We start from the raw sequence: 24,374 nt of genomic DNA on the forward strand, positions 1-24,374 counted from the left end.
CATTCTGCTACTCTCAATGTGGCAGGGCAGGCAGGCGGGCAAATACGTATTACAGAGTTGTATGATAAGCAAAGATCGCAGAAGATCAGCTACTCAAATTGGTGGGACGTCTTAGAAACGGAACGGAAAAAACCAGTAGAGGCCTGGAGAGGTGGAGATCAACCATAGGTTGTGGAACACCCTGTTTTGGTATCTGCATACTTAATGGTTCTGTTTGCTGGAGTGTGGGGGCCAGATAATAAAAGGTCTTGAATGCCATGCTGAGAAGTTTGAGTTGATTGTGGACCCCAGAAGTTTCTAACCTTTGGTGTGTCTTGGATCTGGAAGGAGTCGCCAGATCGAATAAATAAAATGCGTTGTTATTTTTCAAATAAGTTTATATGCCAATATGATTAATAGAATACAGATTCATTTAAAAGCCAAATTATTAGTGTTTTTCCTTCAGTACTTAATAAATAAAATGTCCTTTCCATACAAACACCACCTTTATAGTGTATGAAATGGTAGGCAGACACACACTATATTATACTTCTGCATCATTTTCTATCATTTTGATATATTTGTTCCTTTGCTATACTGTTTTTATTACAGTAACCCTATGTATATTTTAAAATCTGTTAGGGCAAGAAGATTTTCTTTCATCATTTCCTTGCCTATTCTAAGAGGTGTATTTTTCCAAATGAATTTTGGATTAAATAGCATTGTTTTCTCATTACCTCTTCTCCCCAAAACAATGCTGTTGGTATTCTGATTGAAATTATGTTGTTTTTTTTTTAAATTGACACATAATTCATACACCATAAATTTACCCTTTTTAAAAGGGTAACTGTAAGTGTACAATTCAGTGTTTTTTAGCATATTCCCAGGTTGTGCAACAATCACCATTATCTAAACCTAGATAATTTCATCACCCCAAAAAGAAACCCCGCACCCCAAAAAGAAATCCCGAACCAGTCAGTTCCCATTTCCCCCTTGCACCAGATGCCGGCAACCACTAAATCTGTTTCTCTAGATTTGCCTATTCTACATATTTCATATAAATGAAGTCATACAATGGAATTATACAATGTGTGATCTTTTCTATCTGGCTTCTTTCCCTTAGCATATCTTCAAGGTTCATCGCTGTGTTGTAGCATGTATCAGAACTTCATTCCTTTTTGTCACTGAATAATATTCCACTGGATGTTTATACCACAATTTATCCATTCATCAACTGATGAACATTTGAGTTCTTTCCACCTCTTGGCTATTGTAAATAGTGCTGCTATGAACATTCATAAACAAGCATTTAAGTACCTGTTTTTAATTATTTAGGGTTTATACATAGGAGCAGAATTGCTGGGTCATATGGTAATTCTATGTTTAACTTTTGTGGAACTACCAAACTAAGTGGTTGCACCATTTTACATTCCCACCAGTAACGTATGAGGGTTCCTATTGCTCCACATCATCCCCAACACTTGTTATTTTCAATTTTTAAATTATTATTTTTTTAGAGATGGGGTCTTGATAAGTTGCCCAGGCTGGAATGCAGTGGCTATTTGCAAGTACAATCTTAGCACACTGCAGACTCAAACTTCTGGCCTCAAGCAATCCTTCCACCTCAGCCTCCAGTGTAGCTGGGACTACAGGCCATTGTCACCATCCCCGCTTCAATTTTTTTATCATAGCCATCACAGTAGGTGCGAAGTTGTGTCTCATTGTGGTTCTGATTTGCATTTCCTTAATGACCAGTGATCTTTTCAGGTGCTTGCTGGCTATTTGCATATCTTCTTTGGAGAATCAACTTTACTTTTGAACTTAATGTTTACTTCTAATAAATATTATTTGCAATGTTTAGGAAATTTTCTTGTATCTTCATTTTATTAAGCACTTTTATCAGGAATAGGTATTAAAACTTAGTTATCCATTTTTGGTAGGTCTGATATAATCATAAAAAGATTTTTTTCCCTTCATGTATTATTGTAAACAATTCTAATGCTAGATTTCTTAATTTTCTTTTTTTTTTTTTATTGAGACAGAGTCTCACTCTGTTGCCCAGGGTAGAGTGCCGTGGCGTCAGCCTAGCTCACAGCAACCTCAAACTCCTGGGCTCAAGCAATCCTCCTGCCTCAGCCTCCCGAGTAGCTGGGACTACAGGCATGTGTCACCATGCCCGGCTAATTTTTTCTATATATGTTTAGTTGTCCAGATAATTTCTTTCTATTTTTTTAGTAGAGACGGGATCTCACTCTTGCTCAGGCTGGTCTCGAACTCCTGACCTTGAGCAATCCACCCGCCTCGGCCTCCCAGAGTGCTAGGATTACAGGCGTGAGCCACAACGCCTGGCCTCACTTCTTGATCTTGAGATATCGTTCTTTTAATACATTGCTGTCTTTGATTTGCTGATATTTTGTTTATGAGTTTTGCATCTGTATTCACAGGTAATATAATATTTTGGTACTTTAAAATTCAAGTTGTGGATTTCTGCTAGCTTTGAAAAATTAGTTGGCAACTTTTTCATTTTTTCTTCTGTATTTTGAATAACTTGGGAGTTATTGTTTCTTTAAAGGTTAGACTGAATTTGCTTATAAAATCTTCTGGATCTAGAAGTTTTTTAGTGATATTTGAAAACCTTTTCAAATTCTTTTGTGGTTATTCATGCGATCGGGATTCTTATTTTTGCTTGAGTTAATTTTAGTCATTTAAATCATCCATTTTACCTAGAATGAAATCTTTGTGTAAGATTTCACCAAAAGACTCTCATTCTTTCTCATTTATATGGCTGTTTCTTTCCCTTCTCTCTTTTTCTTTTCATTTTCCTTAGCCTTGCCAGGGTCTTGTCTATTTGTTCACCTTTTTAAAGAACATAGCTTTTAGTTTTATTCATCACTTGGTTCATCAATTCCATATTAATTTAAAGTTTTATTTTTATTAATTATCTTCTCCTTTGGGGAGGATTTATTTTGTTTTTCTCTCTACTTTCTTAAGTTAAATGCTTCACTCATTTATTTACAATTCTCTGAGACCAGCCTGAGCAAGAGCAAGCCCTCGTCTCTACTAAAAATAGAAAAAATTAGCCAGGCCTGGTGGCATGTTCCTGTAGTCCCAGCTACTTGGGAGGCTGAGGCAGGAGGATCACTAGAGCCAAGAGTTTGAGGTTGCCTGTGAGCCAGGCTGATGCCACGACACTCTAGCCTGGGCAACAGAGCAAGACTCTGTCTCAAAAAAAAATCTGAATTTCTCCAATAATATTTCTCTATTGATACAACCAAGTCTGATTTTCTTTCTTTTCTTTTCTTTTTTTTTTTGAGACAGTCTCACTTTGTTGCCCGGGCTAGCGTGAGTGCCGTGGCATCAGCCTAGCTCGCAGCAACCTCAAACTCCTGGGCTTAAGTGATCCTACTGCCTCAGCCTCTCGAGTAGCTGGGACTACAGGCATGCGCCACCATGCCTGGCTAATTTTTTCTATATACATTTTTAGTTGGCCAGATAATTTATTTGTATTTTTAGTAGAGACAGGGTCTCGCTCAGGCTGGTCTCGAACTCCTGACCTCGAGGGATCCACCCGCCTCGGCCTCCCAGAGGGCTAGGATTACAGGCGTGAGCCACCGCGCCCAGGCTATCTTTCTTTTTTTTTAAATGTTGACCTGAGCTGTACCAAGTGTGATTTTCTAAACTCCATTCAATGGCATTTTGTTATATTTCTAATTGAAAAAGTCTCTCCAAAGTGAGAGGGGCACAGTAGCTCATCCCTGTAATCCCAGCACTTTGAGAGGCTAAGGCAGGAAGATTACTTGAGGCCGGGAGTTCAAGACCAGCCTGTGCAACATAGCACGATACCCTGTCTGTACAAAAAAATTAAAAATTAGCCAGATGTGGTGGTGTGTGACTGTAGTCCCAGCTACTTGGGAGGCTGAGGTGGGAGGATCCATTGAGCCCAGGAGTTTGAGGTTACAGTGAGCTATGATTGTGCCACTGCACTCCAGCCTGGGTGACAGAACTCAGGAAAAAAAAGAAAGAAAGAAAAAAAAAAGAGAGAGATTAGGCTTAGGTCATTTTTCCTTCCTGTTTAGTGCATGGTCAAAAAATTGACACATGAATCTCAATGATTCTTCAATTTCCTAGTGCTCATTTGGGTATTATTAGGCCATTTACTACCAACTTTAAGGCAGTGACAGCTTGGAGAGGACATAAAACCCAAAAGGCTGGGCCCCATAACCTCTCTTTCAGTATCCTCTCCTGCCCCTGGGACTTACTCCTCTCCTGTTGTTTCAGTGGCACTTTCTAGCTACAATTCAGTCTCCTTTTCTCCAGATGGTGGTGCTGTATTCCCACACCTGTTTCCAAGGTGTCTCTCCTGAATTCATTTAGATCAGCCCAAATTTGGAAAATGCTGAACTGGGTCCTGCTGTTTTGGTCTAATATTCTTTCCCACAACAGTGGGAGGTATGATGGGAAAAAAAAAGAAAAGATGGAGGGTGTGCTTTTTCCAGGTCTTCAGTATTCACCATATGACCCCTTTGGGTGCTGCCTCAAGCACTTATTGAATACTTTTTCAAAACGGAGATTTCATATGAGGAATTCTGGTGTCACCTCTGAAAAACAGTTTTAGAAATATTTTTCCACCTCCATACAAGGAGAAATATGTCAAGAAAGATTGGAGCAGCTATTAAAAAATGAGTGTATAGTCCCAATTCTAGCTTCTGTGGAGCCTGACTATACTTTGTGCCCTGTCTTTGGATAGCTAAGAGGTTACCCAACGTATTTTTTAAAATACAATTCCTTCTCTCTCCCGCTTACTTGAGCTAGCTTCAGTGACTTTGGTTATTTGTATAACTGGAAAAGAAATTGATACTAAGAGTGAGTTTGCAAATCACAGATCCTCAGTGGAACTGTGAACTGCCTAGTATGGATTAACCCATTCCTGGCTGAGAAGTCAGCCAAACCAGAAGACAGAGTATAGCTTTGGGGGCCCTGTTAGCAAAATGGGAGGATAGTACAGTGTGTTGATTATTCTTTAGAGCCATAGGAAAAGCACAGTCCCAAAAGAGATCAACATTTTGTCCCAAGTTTTTCTGATGAAAAGGGATAGGAAGCCAGGCACAGTAGCACTATGACTGCGCCACTGCACTCCAGCCTGGGTGACAGAGTAAGATACTGTTTCTTAAAAAAAAAAAAAAAGGGGGGGGGAGGATAGGAAAAAAACAGGGCAGTTATGTAATTCTGTAGAGATAACTCTATCTCTGTAGTCCAAAACTACTTAAGACCAGGTCTGGTAAAATGAATCCATTCAAATTTTAGGCCATACCAAATTATTTGCCATACTAGATTTTGTGACTAAAGTTAATGCTCTGATTGGCCATGACTAGGCTCCTAACAATTAAAATGTGAACCTCTGGGAAAGCCAGAAGAAATGGAGGAAATGCCTAACATCTGAGCCACTCAAAAATACTTCTTGCCAGTGCAGTGGCTCAAGCCTGTAATCCCAGCACTTTGGGAGGCTGAGGCAGGAGGATCACTTGAGGCCAGGAGCTTGAGACCAGCTTGGGTGATATAGTGAGACCCGTGTCTCTACAAAAAATTTTAAAAATTAGGTGGGTGTGGTGGTGTCTGCCCTGTAGTCCTAGCTATTTGGGAGGCTGAGGCAGGAGGATAGTTTGAGCCTGGGAGGTCGAGGCTGCAGTGAGCTACATTAGTGCCACTGCACTCCAGCTGCAAGACCCTGTCTCAATGAAAAACCAAAAAAACTTACCTCTCATTGCAACATTTCCCCCACCAAAACATGATTTTTCCCAGGGCTATAAGGAATGGACTTAGAGGCCATATGTAAAATATAACAGTCCTTCCCAAATGTGGTTTCTCATTAGGGGCCTGAGAACAAAACCATTAGAAGAAGAGCAATGAAGATGGGTAGAACTCAGGCTTGGGTTCCTGCCAAACAACAGATTCCTGTAGGACTGATCATCTTAGAGAAATAACAACTGTCAGAATGAGGCTGTGGATTTAAAACATGGCATCAAAATCACTATTTGGCAATGATCATATTATAATAATAATTGATTAAGGCAAGAATCATCAATGGATGCTAAAATTAAAGGGTCAAAGCTAGAAGAGCAACAAGATATTTACATAGTTCCAAAGTATTTCCTCAAAGTCTCAAAGATACTTAATAATTACAAAGGGATAATGGTACCTTTACAGTGGAAAAACCTGGAAGATACCACCTTAACTAAATGACTGAAGTTAACATCACTAGTTATAAACACCATGCATCTCCTAATCTGGTGCACTAAGATGAACACATCCCTTCTATGGTGTCCCTGCCCAAATTTCATAACCTGAGTCTAATCATGAGGAAGTATCAAACAAAACCAAATTAGGAATATCCTACAAAATAATTGGCCTTTAGTCTTTAAAAATATATGACATTAAAACATGACATGAAAAACAAAACCTGAGGAACTGTTCTAAATTAAAGGGAATTAAAGAGATGTGACAATTGAATGTAATGCATGATCCAGGATTTCTTTTGCTATAAAAAACATTATAGGGGCAACTGGCAACATCTGCATAATAGATGATAGTATTGTAGTATTATTAATTTGTTGTTTTTGATAATTGTACTTTGCTTATATAAGAGAATATCCTTGTTTTTAGGATATATATGCTGAATAATTTAGAGGTAAAGAAACATCATGTCAGCCGGGCACAGTGCTGAGGCGGGAGGATTGCTTGAGCTCAGGAGTTCAAGACGAGCCTGAGCAAGAGCGAGACCCTGTCTCTACTAAAATAGAAAAATTAGCTGGGCGTCCTGGTATGCACCTGTAGTCCCAGATACTTGGGAGGCTGAGGCAGGAGGATTGCGTAAGCCCAGGAGTTTGAGGCTACTGTGAGCTATGATGATGGCACTGCACTCTAGCCTAGGTGACAGAGTGAGACTCTGTCTCAAAAAAAAAAAAGAAACATCACATCTGCAACTTACTTTCAAACTGTTCAAGAAAAACATTATGGCCGGGCGCGGTGGCTCACACCTGTAATCCTAGCACTCTGAGAGGCCAAGGCGGGAGAATTGCTCAAGGTCAGGAGTTCGAGATCAGCATGAGCAAGAGCGAGACCTCGTCTCTGCTAAAAATAGAAAGAAATGATCTGGACAGCTAAAAATATATATAGAAAAAAAAATTAGCCAGGCATGCTGGCACATGCCTGTAGTCCCAGCTACTCGGGAGGCTGAGGCAGGAGAATTGCTTAAGCCCAGGAGTTTGAGGTTGCTGTGAGCTAGGCTGATGCCACGGCACTCTAGCCCAGGCAACAGAGCAAGACTCTGTCTCAAAAAAAAAAAAAAAAAGAAAAAGAAAAAAAAATTATACACACATGTATACATATATACACAGAGAGAGGAAAGGACAAAGCAAATGTGAAGAAATATAAACATTTGGGAAATCTGGGTGAAGGGAGTACAGAAATTCCTTGTACTATTCTTGTAGCTTCTCTGTAAGTCTGAAATTATGTCAAAATTTAAAAAAGAAAAAATTCTGAAAATTTTTAAAAAAGAAAGCTATAACAATAGTAAAACAATAAAAATAGCAACATGGCACTCTTAAAAGCAAAAAAATAAAGCGACCTATTAAAGTTCTGTGAGAATTGAATTGCTAGAAAAATACCACCGGTGGGTCCTGTGTGAGTCAAACCATCATGGTAGGGCACTTCTTCCTCTCCAGCAATTCTTAATCCCCAGTACAAAGGACAATGACAGAAAAGAAACATTTTAGGAGCTAAATTTCATGTGGGGATGTTTTTCATCAATTACCATCTCAGAGATGATCTGAGGATCAGTGGCAAAAAGAAATTTCCCATTGAGCAAAAATTGATGTAGTCAAATTTTCTGAGCAAAGAACTCCACTTCAAAGGATGTGAGTCAGCAAACTGGTGCTGGGAATTCACTCGTGCCATCATACACATTGTCACCACCCTTGACTACTTCTACAGTATCAGCGGGGGGCCCGCTCTACAAGGCTGGGGTGCTATGCTGAGGGATGCGAAATAACTTTAAGGACTTGACCAAAATGTAGTGCTGATGTGGAGGGTCCATTCTATTTTCTCCCTTTTAATTAAGTTTTCGGGGGATAAAACTACATGACATTGGTCTGGGCAATGATTTTCATGTTCATTGCAGCATTATTCATAATAGCCAAGTTATGGAATCAATCTAAGTTTCCAACAATAGATGGATAAAGAAGATATGGTATATATGCACAATGGAATACTATTCGGCCCCCCAAAAGGGGGATACTCTGTTATTTGCAACACCACGGAGGAATCTGGAAGACATTTTGCTACGTGAAATAAGCCAGGTGTAGAAAGACAAATACCGCATGATCTCACTTACATGTGAAATCTAAAACAATTGAACTCATAGATGCAGAGAGTAGAATGGTGGTTACCAGAAATTAGATGGCAGGGGTTGGGGGGTGGGGAATGGGGAGATAATAGTGAAAAAGTACAAAGTTTCATTTATATACAAGGAATAAGGTTTTTGAGATATATCACACAACGTGGTCACTATAGTTAATAATAATAGGCTATTATGTATTTCAAAATTGATGAGTAAATTTCAAATATTTTCACCACAAAAACTGATAAGTGAGGTGACAGCTATGTTAATTAGCTTGATTTAATCATTCCACATTGTATACATGTATCTTTTTTTTTTTTTAAGACAGAGTCTCGCTCTATTGCCCGGGCTAGAGTGCGGTGGCGTCAAGCTCACAGCAACCTCAAACTCCTGGGCTTAAGCAATCCTCCTGCCTCAGCCTCCTGAGTAGCTGGGACTACAGGCATGAGCCACCATGCCCGGCTAATTTTTCTATATATATATTTTTAGCTGTCCATATAATTTCTTTCTCTTTTTAGTAGAGACGGGGTCTCGCTCTTGCTCAGGCTGGTCTCAAACTCCTGACCTTGAGCGATCCTCCTGCCTCAGCCTCCCAGGGTGCTAGGATTACAAGCATGAGCCATTGCGCCTGGCCTATATACATGTATCTTAACATCACTTTATACCCCAGAAATATATATAATTATCATTTGTCAATTTACAATAAAGCTTTTTAAATTGAAAAATTAAAAATGTTTTAAAATTTTTTAAAAATTTAGAACTGATTACAATAGAACTAGAAAAGAATGGACATCACCTACAGATTGTAGAATGATTTAAGGGGCCCCATTACATTGCCTCTGGATGCAATAATTAGACTGCGCTTTAGATAGTTTTTCTTTGGTGAGGGGTGGTTGTATTCATGGTTGTCTATAATAACTGGATCATGTTAGTGGAAGAGGCATCTTTAGAACTGTCTGTATGAGCAAGGTAGACAGAGGAGTTGTATGTGCTAGCTATGTTTCATTGGTTGGCGCACGTACAGCCCCTTCTACAGATCCTGCCGCTCGACGGGCTCTGGAAAGGACAGTTCTGCATGTTTCATTACCTAATGACCAAAGATAAATAAATGTAAGATAAATTCTTGATAAAAGACCAAGAAGATAATTTTTCATAAGGATTTTCAGAACCAAAGAACTGTGGTTGGTCAATAGTAGTCACTGGTGCTAGGAGGTCAAGCTGGGGTGTCAGGCCTGGGGTAATTGTCTTGGGTATGCCCAAGAAGAGCAGGCAGAGGATCCAATCTGTGCAGAGAAGCAGGAGAATGGAGCAGATATGCTGAGAGAAGCAGAAACAGGAACCTAATGAGAAGCAAAAAGGAATAGACTTGCTTTCCTGAGGGCTGTACTGTTCTCGTTTCCTATTATTTCACCTGAATCCATTCATATCTACTGTAACTGGAAAAATGTATTCTGGGGCCTACTGTTTCAGGCCAACATTCTCACCCACTGCAGTGAAGGATGGGAAGAGGAGTTGGAGGATAGAGAGGTAAAAGGTAAGGGTTTTTCAAGACTCTGGCATAATCAACATCATCCTGTCCTTGGATATCCATTATCATCCCTAGAGGCAGCTTAAAGGGATTTCTGTTACCTACAATAAAAGAGGCACTATAGAAAACCCAAGAGGAAGCAAATGACTGATGGAGCAAGATCTGGGAAGAAAAGGATTTAAGAACACAGATGGAGGGGGTGGGGGGAAAAAAAAAAGAACACAGATGGAGGGATTGGCCTTGTACAGGAAGATGGATAATTCTTCCTGAGACTCAAAAAAGTTTTCACAAACTTATAAAAAGTTTAATTTGATTATTCTGTAGCCATGGTAACAAGTAGCTGTCAGAATCTGTGTTATACTTAAATCAATCAACAATTCATCTAAGTGAACACCATCCAATCAGCGTTAGTTCCTCAGTCTCTCTCCAATAAACAGGCCTCTGAGTGCCAGCCAATCAACAGTCATGCCAGTGTAACCATCTTCTACAGATAATGTCTCTCTATTTATGTCTTTGAAAATCTGGCAACCTCTGAATTCCAGCTTCCCCAAAATTCTATAGGTAGAAGATTTGCAGTCTGCTCTGCTTGGAGAGATGGACCTGCCCAGCGTATCTCCCTCTTGCTACAGTAAGCAATCAGTTTAACAAACATAGTCTGGTCTCAACTCAAAATGGCTTAAACAATGATAAAATCTATTATCTCCCATAACTAGAAGTCCAAAGATGGTGCATGCTCAGTTTCTCTGTTTAAAATATGGAACACTTCACAAATTTGCGTGTCATCCTTGCGCAGGGGCCATACTAATAGTCTCTGTATCGTTCCAATTTTAGTATATGTACTGCCAAAGCGAGCACAGTTTCTCTATGTTTGTTCCTTAGACTGGCTTCCTTCATGGTGTCAACATGACTGCTAGCACCAGCTGGGGCATGTGTGCCCCATGCTTCTGTCCAATAAGAGAAAGAAATCCTCTCTGGCACTCATACAGTAAAAATCCTTCCCCCATTTCAGTCTAATTGGACCAATTCAATGTCATGAATTGATTAGCCTAAGCCTTGACTCTTGAAACAATTATTGTCAAGAGGACGGTTATATTGTGATTGGCTTAAATTATCAGGATCCCCTCTACAGCTGGAGATAGAATTATCTTCTTCCAAGTCATCTGGGCTCTGTAGGGGAGGAGTGGTTGCTGGGACAAAATTAGGTTCTTTACGGGCATGGTGGCTTGTGCTTGTAATCCTAGCTACTCAGGAGGCTGAGGTGGGAGGATCGCTTGAGCCCAGGAGTTCGAGAGACCAGTCTGGGTAACATAGCAAGACAATATCAATAAAAGAAATTTAAAAAAAAAGGAGAAAGGAGGAAATGAGAAACAGTTCATTGCTGTGAAAACAAGCAACTGGGTTCAGAGCTGCTAACTAGACCTTTTCCTCCATGGGTTTGCCCACCACCACCTTCCCCTGAAAACTCCTAAATCCCAATCTTCAAGAGAAGAGGTCTCCTTCCAGACCATGTGGTCAACTACATATTAGATTGCTACGCCCAGATGGTTCACAAACATTTCAATTTCTTCTCTGCTTGTATTTTCCTTTTTTTTTTTTTTGAGACAGAATCTCACTCTGTTGCCCTGGTTAGAGTCCCGTGGCGTCAGACTAGCTCACAGCAACCTCAAACTCCTGGGCTGAAGCAATCCTGCCTCAGCCTCCTGAGTAGCTGGGACTACAGGCATGCGCCACCATACCCGGCTAATTTTTTCTATATATTTTTTAGTTGGCCAGATAATTTTCTTTCTATTTTTATTTTTTATTTGTTTTTTTTTTTTTTGAGACAGAGTCTCGCTGTATTGCCCGGGCTAGAGTGAGTGCCGTGGCATCAGCCTAGCTCACAGCAACCTCAAACTCCTGGGCTTAAGCAATCCTACTGCCTCAGCCTCCCCTGTAGCTGGGACTACAGGCATGTGCCACCATGCCTGGCTAATTTTTTCTATATATATATTTTTAGTTGGCCAGATAATTTCTTTCTATTTTTAGTAGAGACAGGGTCTCGCTCTTGCTGAGGCTGGTCTTGAACCCCTGACCTCGAACAATCCACCCACCTCGGCCTCCCAGAGTGCTAAGATTACAGGTGTAAGCCACCACGCCCAGCCTCTGCCTGTATTTTCTAATGTTGTACATGGTACTGCCATACATCTATCTATCCATCCATTTATGTAACCTCCATGCACTTAATTCCCCAAGCCAATTAACATTCTTAATTCCTCCCTTTTCATAATCCTTTTACATTCCAAGTCACTTGCTTCTACTTCCTAAATATAATCAGCATTCTTTCCCTCCTCTACTTTCTGTCTAACCTAGCCTCTGTTTACAAAAACCTCCTAATTGATACTTCTCCTGCCATTTTCAATCCCCTTAAATAGTCCTTCACACTGTCAACAGATGGATAACCTCCTAAAAAATAAATCTGATTCTGGTTGGGCACAGTGGCTCATGCCTGTAATCCTAACACTCTGCGAGGCCAAGGTGGGAGGGTTACTTGACGTCAGGAGTTCGAGAGACCCCCATCTCTACCAGAAATAGAAAAAATTAGCCAGGCGTGATGGTGCACACCTGGAGTCCTAGCTACTCAGGAGGCTGAGACAGAAGGATTAAAAAAAAAATCTGATTCTGTCACTGTTTAGATTACAAGCTTTTTGTGGCTTCTTATTCTGTAGGATAAAATCCAAGCTTATTTGCCTGGCCTAAGGTTCTCCACAACCTCACTTTTACCTCTCCCACCCATCATTCTTGGTCTTTTCCTGGGTACACACACAATTGTGCAAACTACGCTGAAATTCCTGAATTTCCCCAGATGCTGCATGCAGTTGCATGCTACCATGTCTTTGATGGAACTGTTCCCTTCACCTAAAATCCTCCCTGGACAAACAAATGTCTACTGGTTTTTCAAGGTTCAGTTAAAAAATCATCTCTGTGACTATCTCAGGTAAAATTCAACATTTCATCCTTTGTGTACCTTCTGAACTCTCTATTAAATCTTTAGTAAAGCACCTTTCAATGCTGTGTTTACAAATATCATTTATGCTTTTGTTTGCCCTTGCTAAGAATGAGCTCCTTCAGTCCAGGAACTATGTCTTAATCATCTTTGTGTATCCCATGCCTGCATGGTCCTTGTCACATACTAAGTGCCTGGGAAATGCCTTTTGTTTTTAACCATTTTTATTTTTTTGAGACAGGGTCTCACTATGTTATCCATGCTGGTCTTCAACTCCTGGGTCAAAAGATCCTCCCAGGCTGGGTGTGGCTCACACCTGTAGTCCCAGCACTTTGGGAGGCTGAGGCAGGAGGATGGCTTGAGGCCAGGAGTTTAAGACCAGCCTGGGCAACACACTCAGACCCCATCTCTACAAAAACTTAAAAAATTAGCTGGGCATGGTGGCATGTGCCTATAGTGCTAACTCAGGAGCCTAAGGCAGGAGGATCACTTGAGCCCAGGAGGTTATGGTGAGCTATGATTGCGCCACTGCATTCCAGCCTGGGCGACAGAGTGAGACCCTGTCTCCAAAAAACAAAAACAAAAACAAAAAAATCTTCCCTCCTCAGCCTCCCAAGTACCTAGGATTACAGGTGGCATGCCACCACACCCAGCTGGTAAATGCCTTTTGGATGAAGGTATGAACGATTAAGCTGATCAGAAACATGTAAGTTGTAGCACAGGCCCCAGTTTTAGAGTGTAGAGGATAGCAGAGTGTTCCACTGAGGACTTAACTAGCAGTCTGAATTACTGAAGACTTCTCTTGCCTTTGGTTTTAGAAGAGTGGCCCTGGGAAGAGCCTCTGCTCATCTACGAGTATGGTGAGGCACCTGCCCACCCCACCCCTTGAGAAGATGAACACCTGACATCTGAAACGGAAAGCTACTCAGGTATATGGCTTCAAGGTAGAGGGCATGGAGGACACAAGGGCTAGGGTGCTCAGAGCCACAGCCTGGGAAGCCTGGCGGGGGGCACCCTACAGTCAACCTGGTCTAGAGCAAACAGCATTGAGGTCATCCTGTTTCAGAGGAGTACATGGCCAGGACTAGGGGCTGGTGAACATAGGACTTGGCTGTAGTGTGGCTGGACTAGCATTGCTACAGGTGGAACAGATGCTTCACTGAGGCAATGGAAAGAGACAGCAACAGTGGTCCGGCAGCCAACAGGGCTCTTTCCTCCATGCTTCTTATTGTATATGACAACATTGTTACTTTCTGCTTTCTTTCCTTTTCACTGTTGAGTAGTATATCATGATTTGTTTGTCCATTCACCTGTTGGTGGCTGATTAGGTTATCCATCTGAATTGTTCCCAATTTTAAGCTACTTCCAATAAAGCTGCTGTGAATATTGTGTACGATTCTTTTTTTTTTTTTTTGAGACAAAGTCTCACTCTGTCACCCCAGCTAGAGGGCAGTGGCATCATTATAGCTCACTGCAACCTCAAATTCCTGGGCTCAAATGACCCTCCTGCCTCAGCCTCCCAAGTAGCTGGGACTACAGGCATGTGTCACCACAATTAGCACGTGCCAGCTAATTTTTCTATTTTTAGTAGAGACAGGGGTTCTCGCTCTTGCTCAGCCTGGTCTCCAACTCCTGACCTCAAGTGATCCTTCCACCTCGGCCTCCCAGAATGGTGGGATTACAGGCATGAGCCACTGTGCCCTGCCTGTGTACAAGTCTTTCTGTGAACATACATATCCCTTCATTTCTCTTGAGTAAATGCCTAGGAGTAGAATGGCTGGGACATATAATAAATTTATGTTTAACTTTATAAGAAACTGCCAAATTCTTTTACAAAGTGTTTACATCATTTTACATTACCACCAGCAGTGTATGAAAGTTCTAGTCAGTCTTTTTAATTTAGACATTCTATTAGGAATGTAGTATTATTTCATTGTGTTTTTTGTTTTTTGTTTGTTTTTTATTTTTTGAGACAGAGTGTCGCTTTGTTGCCCTGGCTAGAGAGTGCCGTGGTGTCAGCCTAGCTCACAGCAACCTCAAACTCCTGGGCTTAAGCAATCCTACTGCCTCAGCCTCCCGAGTACCTGGGACTACAGACATGCTCCACCATGCCCAGCTAATTTTTTCTATATATATTTTAGTTGGGCAGATAATTTCTTTCTATTTTTAGTAGAGACAGGGTCCCGCTGTTGCTCAGGCTGGTCTCAAACTCCTGACCTCGAGCAATCCACCCACCTTGGCCTCCCAGAGTGCTAGGATTACAGGCGTGAGCCACCGCGCCCGGCCTTCATTGTGTTTTAATTTGCATTTTCCTAATGACTAATAATGTTGAGCATCTTCTCATGTGCTTATTCCCTGTATCTTCTTTGGTGAAGTATCTGTTCAAATCTTTTGCCCATTTAAAAAATAAGGTTGTTTTCTTATTGAATTTTGAGAGTTCTTTTAAGTATTCCAGATGAAAATTCTTTATAAGGTCTGTGATTTGCAAATATTTTTCTTTTAGTCTGTGGTTTGTCTTTTTATGCTCTTGACAGTTTTTCAAAGAGTATAAATTCTTAATTCAATGAAGTTCAATTTATCAAGTTTTTTCATTTATGGATTGTGCTGTTGATGTTGTATCTAAGAAATCTTTGCCTAAGTGAAGGTCACAAATTTTTTCTCCTTTGTTTTCATCCAGAAATTTTGGAGTTTTAGATTTTTACAATTATGATTTATTTTGAGTTAATTGTTGTGCATGGTGTGGGGGAAGGACTGAGGTTCTCTCTTGCACACATTCTTTTTTGTAATGTAGATATTCAACTGTTATAGAACCATTTGTTGAAAAAACCATTCATTCTTCAGTGAATTGTCTTTGCACCTTTGTAAAAATCAATTGACTATAAATGTGTGGGTCTATTTCAAGACTCCTGATTCTCTTCCATTGATTTATGTGTCTGGCCTTTTGTTAATACCACACTGTTTTGACTGCTGTAGCATTATAGTAAGTTTTGAAATCAGGCAGCATGAATACTTCTATTTATTATCCTTTTACAAAATTTTTTGACTACTTGATAAAATTGTTTGGATATTTGTATTGTCACATGAATTTTTTAAAAGGGGGAAAATGAGGAGGGGGATTCAATTTCCTTTTTTTGAGACAGAGTCTCAATCTGTCACCCTAGATAGAGTGCAGTGGTGTCATCATAGCTCAGTGCAGCCTCAAACACCTGGGCTCAAGCCAGCCTCCTGCTTCAGCCTCCCAAGTAGCTGGGACTACAGGCACGCGCCATGATGCCCAGCTAATTTTTCTATTTTTAGTAGAGACAGGGTCTCACTCTTGCTCAGGGTGGTCTCAAACTCCTGAGCTCAAGCAATCCTCCTGCCTCAGCCTCCCAGAGTGCTAGGATTACAGGTGTGAGCCACTGAACCCAGCCTCATATGAATTTTCGAATCAGCTTGTCAGTTATATATATTTATATATATAAAGCCTGTTAGAATTTTGATTAGGATTGTGTTGAGTCTATGGGCCAGTTATGAAAACTGACATCTTAAGAATATTACTGAGTCTTCCAACCCATGAACACAGTATACCACTCCCTTATATAGGTCTTTTTTCTCTTAGCAATGCTTTGTAGTTTTCAGTGTACTAATAGTGCACTTCTTTTGTCAGGTTTATCCCTAAAAATTTTGCTTTTTTTCTTTTTTTGGTGCCCTACCAGTTTTACTTTGGAAAATAAAAGACATGTATTATTCTCACTGCCTTTGCAATTTTTCTGTAAATCTAAAACTATTCTAAAACATAGTTTATTAAAATCCAAAAATAAGAAGCAAAAGCTGCTCCAGATGAGAAGGAATCAGTAAAAGATCTCCAGATACATGAAAAATCAGAATGAAAGGACATCCACAAAAGAAAACAATAACTTCATGCTAATGGAAACAAACCAAAATGAGAATATTGAAATGACTGATAAAGAATTTCGAATATGGATTGTAAGGAAGCTCAATGAAATACAAGACAAAATAGAAACCCAACACAAAGAAACCACAAAAATAACACAGGAAATGAATGAAAAATTCACTAAAGAAATCAAATTATGGCTGGGTGTGATGGCTCATGCACTCTGGGAAGGCAAGGCAGGAGGATTGCTTGAGCTCAGCAGTTCGAGACCAGCCTGAGCAAGAGAGAGACCCCATCTCTACTAAAAATTGAAAAAAATTAGCTAGGCAACTAAAAATAGGAAAAATTAGCCGGACATGGTGGTGAATGCCTGTACTCTCAGCTACTCACGAGGCTGAGGCAGAAAGATTGCCTGAGTCCAGGAGTTTGAGGTTGCTGTGAGCTAGGGTGATCTCATGGCACTCTAGCCCAGGCAACAAAGTGAGACTCTGTCTCAAAAAGAAAAAAATAAATAAATAAATAAAATTATTTTTAAAAAATCAAGCAGAGCTTCTGGAAATGAAAAATTCATTCAAGGAATTACAAACACAGTGGAAAGCCTTAAGAGTAGGCTAGGTCAGGCAGAAGAAAGAATCTCAGAGCTAGAAGATGACATCTTTGAATTTAACTGACTGAATTTAACAGTTAAAGAAAAAGAACAGAGAAATAAGAGGAGCAAACAAAGCCTACAAGAAATATAGGATTATGTAAAGAGGCCTAACATAAGAATTATGTTCACCTTCATCCCTGAGGGTAAAGAAGAAAATACACAAGGGCTGGAAAACCTATTTGAGGGAATCCTTGGGTAAAATTTCCCAGGTCTTACTAGAAATCTGGACATCCAGGTACTAGACGCACAACTGCACTCCTGGGAGATTCATCACCAAGAGGCAATCACCACAACATATAGTTATCAGACTGGCCAAAGTTAGCAAAAAAGAGGAATTCCTACAAACTGTAAGGTGAAAGCATCAGGTAACTGACAAAGGAAAACCTGCCAGACTAACTGCGGATTTCTCAGCTGAGACCATACAAGTCAGAAAGGACTGGGGCCCCATTCTCAGTCTTCTCAAACAGAATAATGGCCAGCCTACAATTTTGTATCCTGCAAAACTAAGTTTCTTAGATGAGGGAGAAATAAAGATTTTCTTAGATGAGCAAACACTGAGACAATTTGTCAAGACCAGACCTGCCCTGCAGGAAGTACTCAGGTCTGCATTATGCACTGATCAGCACAATAGACACCCACCAGTATAAAACCATCCAAAAGCTTAAGTTCAGAGCCCAGATACCACAATCTTTCAAGAGGTAAAACAAAGCAATAAAGTTCTATGCAGTAGGATGAACAGAAATCCACCCCACTTACCAATTCTTTCAATAAATGTGAATGGCTTGAACTCCCCACTGAAGAGACACAGGCTGGCTGAATGGATAAAAACATACAAACCAAGTATCTGCTGTCTCCAGGAAATGCATATAACCCACAATAACTCAAGTGAAGGGATAGAAAAAAATATTCCATGAAAATGGAAACCAAAAGAAAGCAAGTGTAGCCATTCTCGTATCTAATAATCCAGGAAATGCATATAACCCACAATAACTCATACAGACTCAAGGTGAAGGGATGGAAAAAAATATTCCATGAAAACGGAAACCAAAAGAAAGCAGGTGTAGCCATTCTCATATCAAATAACATGGACTTCAAATCAACAAAAGGAAAGAAAGACAAAGTTGGTCATTATATAATAGTGAAGGGAACAATTCAACAAGAAGATATCACAATCCTAAACATTTATGCACCTAACACAGATGTGCCCAGATTTATAAAGCAAATCCTACTTGATCTAAACAAAATGATAAACAGCAGCATTGTAATAGCTGGGGATGTCAACACCCCACTGACAAAATGGGACAAATCCTCCAGGTAGAAAATGAACAAAGGAACAATGGACTTAAACAGGACTCCAGAACAAGTGGGCCTAAAGACATTTACAGAACATTCTACCCCACAACTATTGAATATACATTCTTCTCTTCAGCTCAATATTCTCTAAGACTGATCACATCCTAGGCCACAAAACATTTCTCAAAATTTTTTAAAAAATAGAAATTATGCCACGTATCTTCTTAGACCACAGTGGAATAAAATTAGAAATCAATTCCAACACAAACTCTCAACTCTACACAAAGTCACGGAAATCCAACAACTACTGCTGAATGATTATTGGGTCAATGAAGAAATTAACATGGAAATCGAAATATTCCTCAAACTAAATGACAAATGGGACATAAGTTACCAAAATCTGTGAGATTCTGCAAAAGCATTCCTAAGAGGAAAATTCATAGCCTTAAATGCCTATGTCCAAAAGACATAAAGACTACAAATCAACAATCTAATGAATCATCTCAAGGAATTGGAAAAGAAAAAGCAAACCAATCCCAAATCCAGCAGAAGAAAATAAATAACTAAAGCCATAGCAGAACTAAATGAAATCAATTCCAAAAGAATTATACAGAAGAATAAAACAAAAAGTTTGTTCTTTAAAAAGATAAACAAAATCAACAGGCCTCTTGCTGGATTGACCAGAGACAGAAAAGAAAGGACCCTAATAAGCTCAATCAGAAATGAAAAAGGAGATATTACAACTGATACTACAGAAATACAAATTATCATCTCTGAATACTTTAAAAATCTCTGTGCACATGAACTTGAAAACCTTGAGGAAATGGACAAATTACTGGAAACACACAACCTTCATAGACTCAAAAAGGAAGAAATAGAACTCCTGAACAGAGCAATATCAAGAAAATTGAAGCAGCAATAAAAAGTCTCCCAGCTCCAGCCGTCCAACATGCCGAGGGAAAGAAGGCCGAGTGCAAGAAGGTGGCTCCGGCCCTTGCCATGGTGAAGAAGCAGGAGGCCAAGACGGTGATGAACCCCCTGTTCGAGAAGAGGCCAAAGAACTTTGGCATTGGACAGGACATCCAGCCCAAAAGGGACCTCACCCGCTTTGTCAAATGGCCCTGTTACATCCATTTGCAGAGGCAAAGGGCCATCCTCTATAAAAGGCTGAAAGTGCATCCTGACATTAACCAGTTCACCCAGGCCCTGGACCACCAAACAGCTACTCAGCTGCTTAAGCTGGCCCACAAGTACAGACCAGAGACAAAGCAAGAAAAGAAGCAGCTACTGTTGGCCCGGGCTGAGAAGAAAGCTGCCGGCAAAGGGGATGTCCCCACTAAGAGACCACCTGTCCTTTGAGCAAGGGTCAACACTGTCACCACCTTGGTGGAGAACAAGAAGGCTCAGCTGGTGGTGATCACACATGACGTGGATCCCATCGAGCTGGCTGTCTTCCTGCCTGTGCTGTGTCGGAAGATGGGGGTCCCTTACTGCATTATCAAGGGGAAGGCCAGGCAGGGGCATCTAGTCCACAGGAAGACCTACACCACCGTCACTTTCACACAGGTTAACTCAGAAGACAAAGAAGCTCTGGCTAAGCTGGTGGAAGCCATCAGGACCAACTACAACGACAGATATGATGAGATCCGTTGTCACTGGAGAGGCAACATCCTGGGTCCAAAATCTGTGGCTTGCATCGCCAAGCTGGAAAAGGCAAAGGCTAAAGAACTTGCCACTAAACTGGGATAAATGTACACTGTTGTCTCCTGTACATAAAAGTAATAAAAGTCATTCTCCAGCCAAAAAAAAAAAAAAGTCTCCCAACAAAAAAAGTCCCAGACTAGATGGTTCCACAGCCAAATTTTACCAGGCTTACAAAGAAGAACTGGTACCTATACTGCATAAATTACTTCATAACATCAAAAGGGAAGGAATCTTCCCCAACTTATTCTATGAAGCCAATATCACCTTGATACCAAAGCCAGGAAAGGACACAACGAAAAAGGAAACTACAGACCCATATCTCTTATTAATACAGATGTAAAAATTCTCAGTAAAATCCTAGCAAACTGAATTCAGCACATTAAAAAAAAATAATCCACCATGACCAGATGGGCTTCATCCCAGAGATGCAAGGATGGTTTAACATACACAAATCTATAAATGTGATTCACCACATAAATAGAAGCAAAAACAGAGACCATATGATCCTCTCAATAGACACAGAAAAAGCATTTGACAAAATTCAGCACCCTTTTATGATAAGACCTCTTAACAAAATAGGCATAGATGGAACATACCTAAAAATTATAAAAACCATATATGACAAACCCACAGCCAGAATCATGCTGAATGGGGAAAAACTGAGAACATTCCTGCTTAGAACTGGAACCAGAAAAGGTTGCCCACTGTCACCACTTCTATTCAACATATTGCTGGAACTCCTACCCAGAGCAGTCAGGGAAGAGAAGGAAATCAAGAGTATCCAAATGGGTATAGAAGAGCTCAAACTATCGCTCTTTGTTGACAACATGATCTTATATCTAGAAAACATTAAGATTCTGCCAGGAGACTCCTAGAATTGATAAATTCATCAAAGTCTCAGATCACAAAATCAATGTACACAAATCAGTAGCATTCCTATATGCCAATAACAGTCAAGCTGAGAATCAAATCAAAGACTCAATACCTTTCACAATAGCAACAAAGAAAATAAAATACCTAGGAATACATTTAACCAAAGAAGTGAAAGACCTCTACAGGGAGAACTATGAAACACTGAGGAAGGAAATCACAGAGAATGTAAACAAATGGAAAAACATACCATGCTCATGGATCAGCAGAATCAATGTTGTCAAAATGTATATACTACCAAAAGTGATTTATAGATTCAATGCAATTCCCATAATACCAATGTCATTTTTCACAGATCTAGAAAAAATAATTCTATGCTTCTTATGGAACCAGAAAAGAGCTCAAATAGCCAAGGCAACCTTCACCAAAAAGAACAAATTGGGAGGCATCACTTTATCAGACGTCAAGCTATACTACAAGGCTATAATAACCTAAACAGCATGGTACTGGCACAAGAACATAGACCAATGGATTAGAACAGAGAACCCACATGTAAAACCATCCTCATATTGCCATCTGATCTTTTTTGACAAAGCAGACAAAAACATACACTGGGGATAAGAATCTCTACTCAATAAATGGTGCTGGGAAAATTGGATAGCCACATGTAGAAGACTAAAACAGGATCTGCACCTCTCACCACTCACAAAAATTAACTCACAGTGGATAACAGACTTAAACCTAAGGCATAAAACTGTAAGAATTCTAGACGAAAATGTTGGAAAAACTCTTATAGGCGTTGACTTAGGCAAAGAATTTATGATGAAGACCCCAAAAGCAATCACAGTAACAGCAAAAATAAATAAATGGGACCTGATCAAATTAAAAAGTTTCTGCACAGCCAAGGAAACAATCAATAGAGCAAATAGACAACCTACAGAATGGGAGAAAATATTTGCATGCTACACATCTGATAAAGGGCTGATAAGCAGAATCTACAAAGAACGCAAGCAAATCAGCAAGAAAAAAATCAAACAACCCCATTAAAAAGTGAGCAAAAGACATGGAGAGAAACTTTTCAAAAGAAGATAGAATAATGGCCAAGAAACATGAAAAAAATGCTCAACGTTTCTAATCAGGGAAATGTGAATCAAAACCACAATGAGATATCACCTAACTCCAATAAGAATGGCTTTTATCAAAAAGTCCCAAAACAACAAATGCTGGCATAGATGCAGAGAGATAGGAACATTTATACACTGTTAGTGGGACTGTAAACTAGTACAACCTCTATGGAAAGTAGTATGGAGATACCTTAAAGAACTAAATGTAGACCCACCATTTGATCTAGCAATCCCCCTACTGGATATTTATCCAGAGGAAAAAAAGACATTTTATAAAACAGACACCTGAACCCGAATGTTTATAGCAGCACAATTCATAATTGTAAAGATGTGGAAACAACCCAAGTGCCCATCAATACATGAGTGGATTAATGAAATGTGGTATATGTATACCATGGTGAACTAATACCTCTTGTATTACCCTAGATGGAACTGGAGACCATTCGTCTAAGTGAAGTATAACAAGAATGGAAAAACAAACACCACATGTACTCACCATTAAATTGGAACTAATTGAACAACACTTATATGCACATATGGAAATAAAACTCATTGGAAATCAAGCAGATGGGAAGGGGGAGGAGGGGATGAGTAAATTCACACCTAACATGCACAATGCATACTATCTGGGTGATGGGCACACTTATAACTTTGACTCAAACTGTACAAAACCACTTTATATAATCAAAATGTTTGTACCCCTGTAATACTCTGGAAAAAAAAACAGTTTATTGAGAGATAGATTCAGAACTTGTTCCTGAGCATTGGAGCTGCCCATCCCCCTTACCAACTGGAGAATTTTCTCCAGTAAATCTTGGCAGACATAGGAAGAAGTAGAGATGGTGGCTGATTGGGTTAATGTGAGATTAGGGATTTGGATTAGGGGCAAGTTTCCTACTCTTTCCATGTATAGGCCCTACAAGGGTCTAGTCTCTGTCCCCTGTACTACAAGGTCAAATGCAAAGCTGCCTTCTCTTTGGCCGGGTGCAGTGGCTCACGTGTGTAACTCTAGCACTCTAGGAGGGCAAGGCAGGAGGATGGCTTGAGTTCAGGAGTTTGAGACCAGCCCGGGCAACATAGCGAGACCCAAGGGCAGGGACTGGCACTTCTGGCACTCAGGAAGGGAGAAAGGGTAACGGGTAGAAAGAAATGCCTAAAGAGTTTCATGATGTAGTGGAAAAGACTCCTAGGAGTCAAAAGAATTTTATCTCCAATCCTGACTCTGCCATCGCTTCCCTGGTGGCCTTGGGCAAGTTGCTTTCACTCTCTATAAAGTGACAAGTTGAACTAGATGATCTTAAAGATCACTTCCATCTCAAAAAGTTTATTCTCCATAAGGAGAGCAACCACATTTTATTTTATTTTATTTTATTTTTTGTCTCCCCAGCATCTAGCACAGTGCCTGGCACTTAGTAAGGATTCAGGAAATGCTGCAATTAGAGAATGAATGAATGAATAAGTGAACAAACAAACGAAATGCTAGAAAAATGAAGTTCTTAGACATGATCAGACATTAAAAGGATTTGTTCTGTAAAATTTGGATCCAGTCAAAAGGCTGCACTCAAGAATCCAGAAGGCCACACATGTGGCCCCAAGGCCACAGGTTCCCCACTCTGGGAAGGTTTTAGCCTAGAAATGAATAAAGGTAAATAAAGAAATGATCAGAGGACCAGATGTTTTATTTTTTTATTTCTTTTTTTTTTTTTTTTTAGACAGAGTCTCACTCTGTTGCCCTGGCTAGAGTGCAGTGGTGTCAGCCTAGCTCACAGCAACCTCAAACTCCTGGGCTCAAGTGATCCTCCTGCCTCAGCCTCCCGAGTAGCTGGGACTACGGGCATGCACCACCATGCCCAGCTAATTTTTTCTCTATGTATTTTTAGTTGTCCAGATAATTTCTTTCTATATTTTTTTTAGTAGAGATGGGGTCTTGCTCTTGCTCAGGCTGGTCTCCAACTCCTGAGCTCAAATGATC

General features: G+C 40.1%; 1 protein-coding gene and 1 non-coding gene across 2 annotated transcripts; one reads left to right on the forward strand and one right to left on the reverse strand.

The window, feature by feature from the left end:
- Positions 1 to 10,650: 10,650 nt before the first annotated feature.
- On the reverse strand, positions 10,651 to 10,757 carry LOC123636147. Its single transcript, XR_006734357.1, has one exon. It is a non-coding gene; the product is annotated as a U6 spliceosomal RNA (small nuclear RNA).
- Positions 10,758 to 18,747: 7,990 nt separating this feature from the next.
- LOC123634786 (60S ribosomal protein L7a-like) lies at positions 18,748 to 20,468 on the forward strand. Its single transcript, XM_045546507.1, is given in 2 exon segments — positions 18,748 to 18,774; positions 19,596 to 20,468. Coding segments are annotated over 2 exon segments (885 nt in total). The 3' UTR covers positions 20,454 to 20,468.
- The last annotated feature ends 3,906 nt before the right edge of the window (positions 20,469 to 24,374 follow it).

This window comes from Lemur catta, chromosome 3, assembly GCF_020740605.2.
Source record: "Lemur catta isolate mLemCat1 chromosome 3, mLemCat1.pri, whole genome shotgun sequence".
Lineage (NCBI taxonomy): Eukaryota > Metazoa > Chordata > Mammalia > Primates > Lemuridae > Lemur > Lemur catta.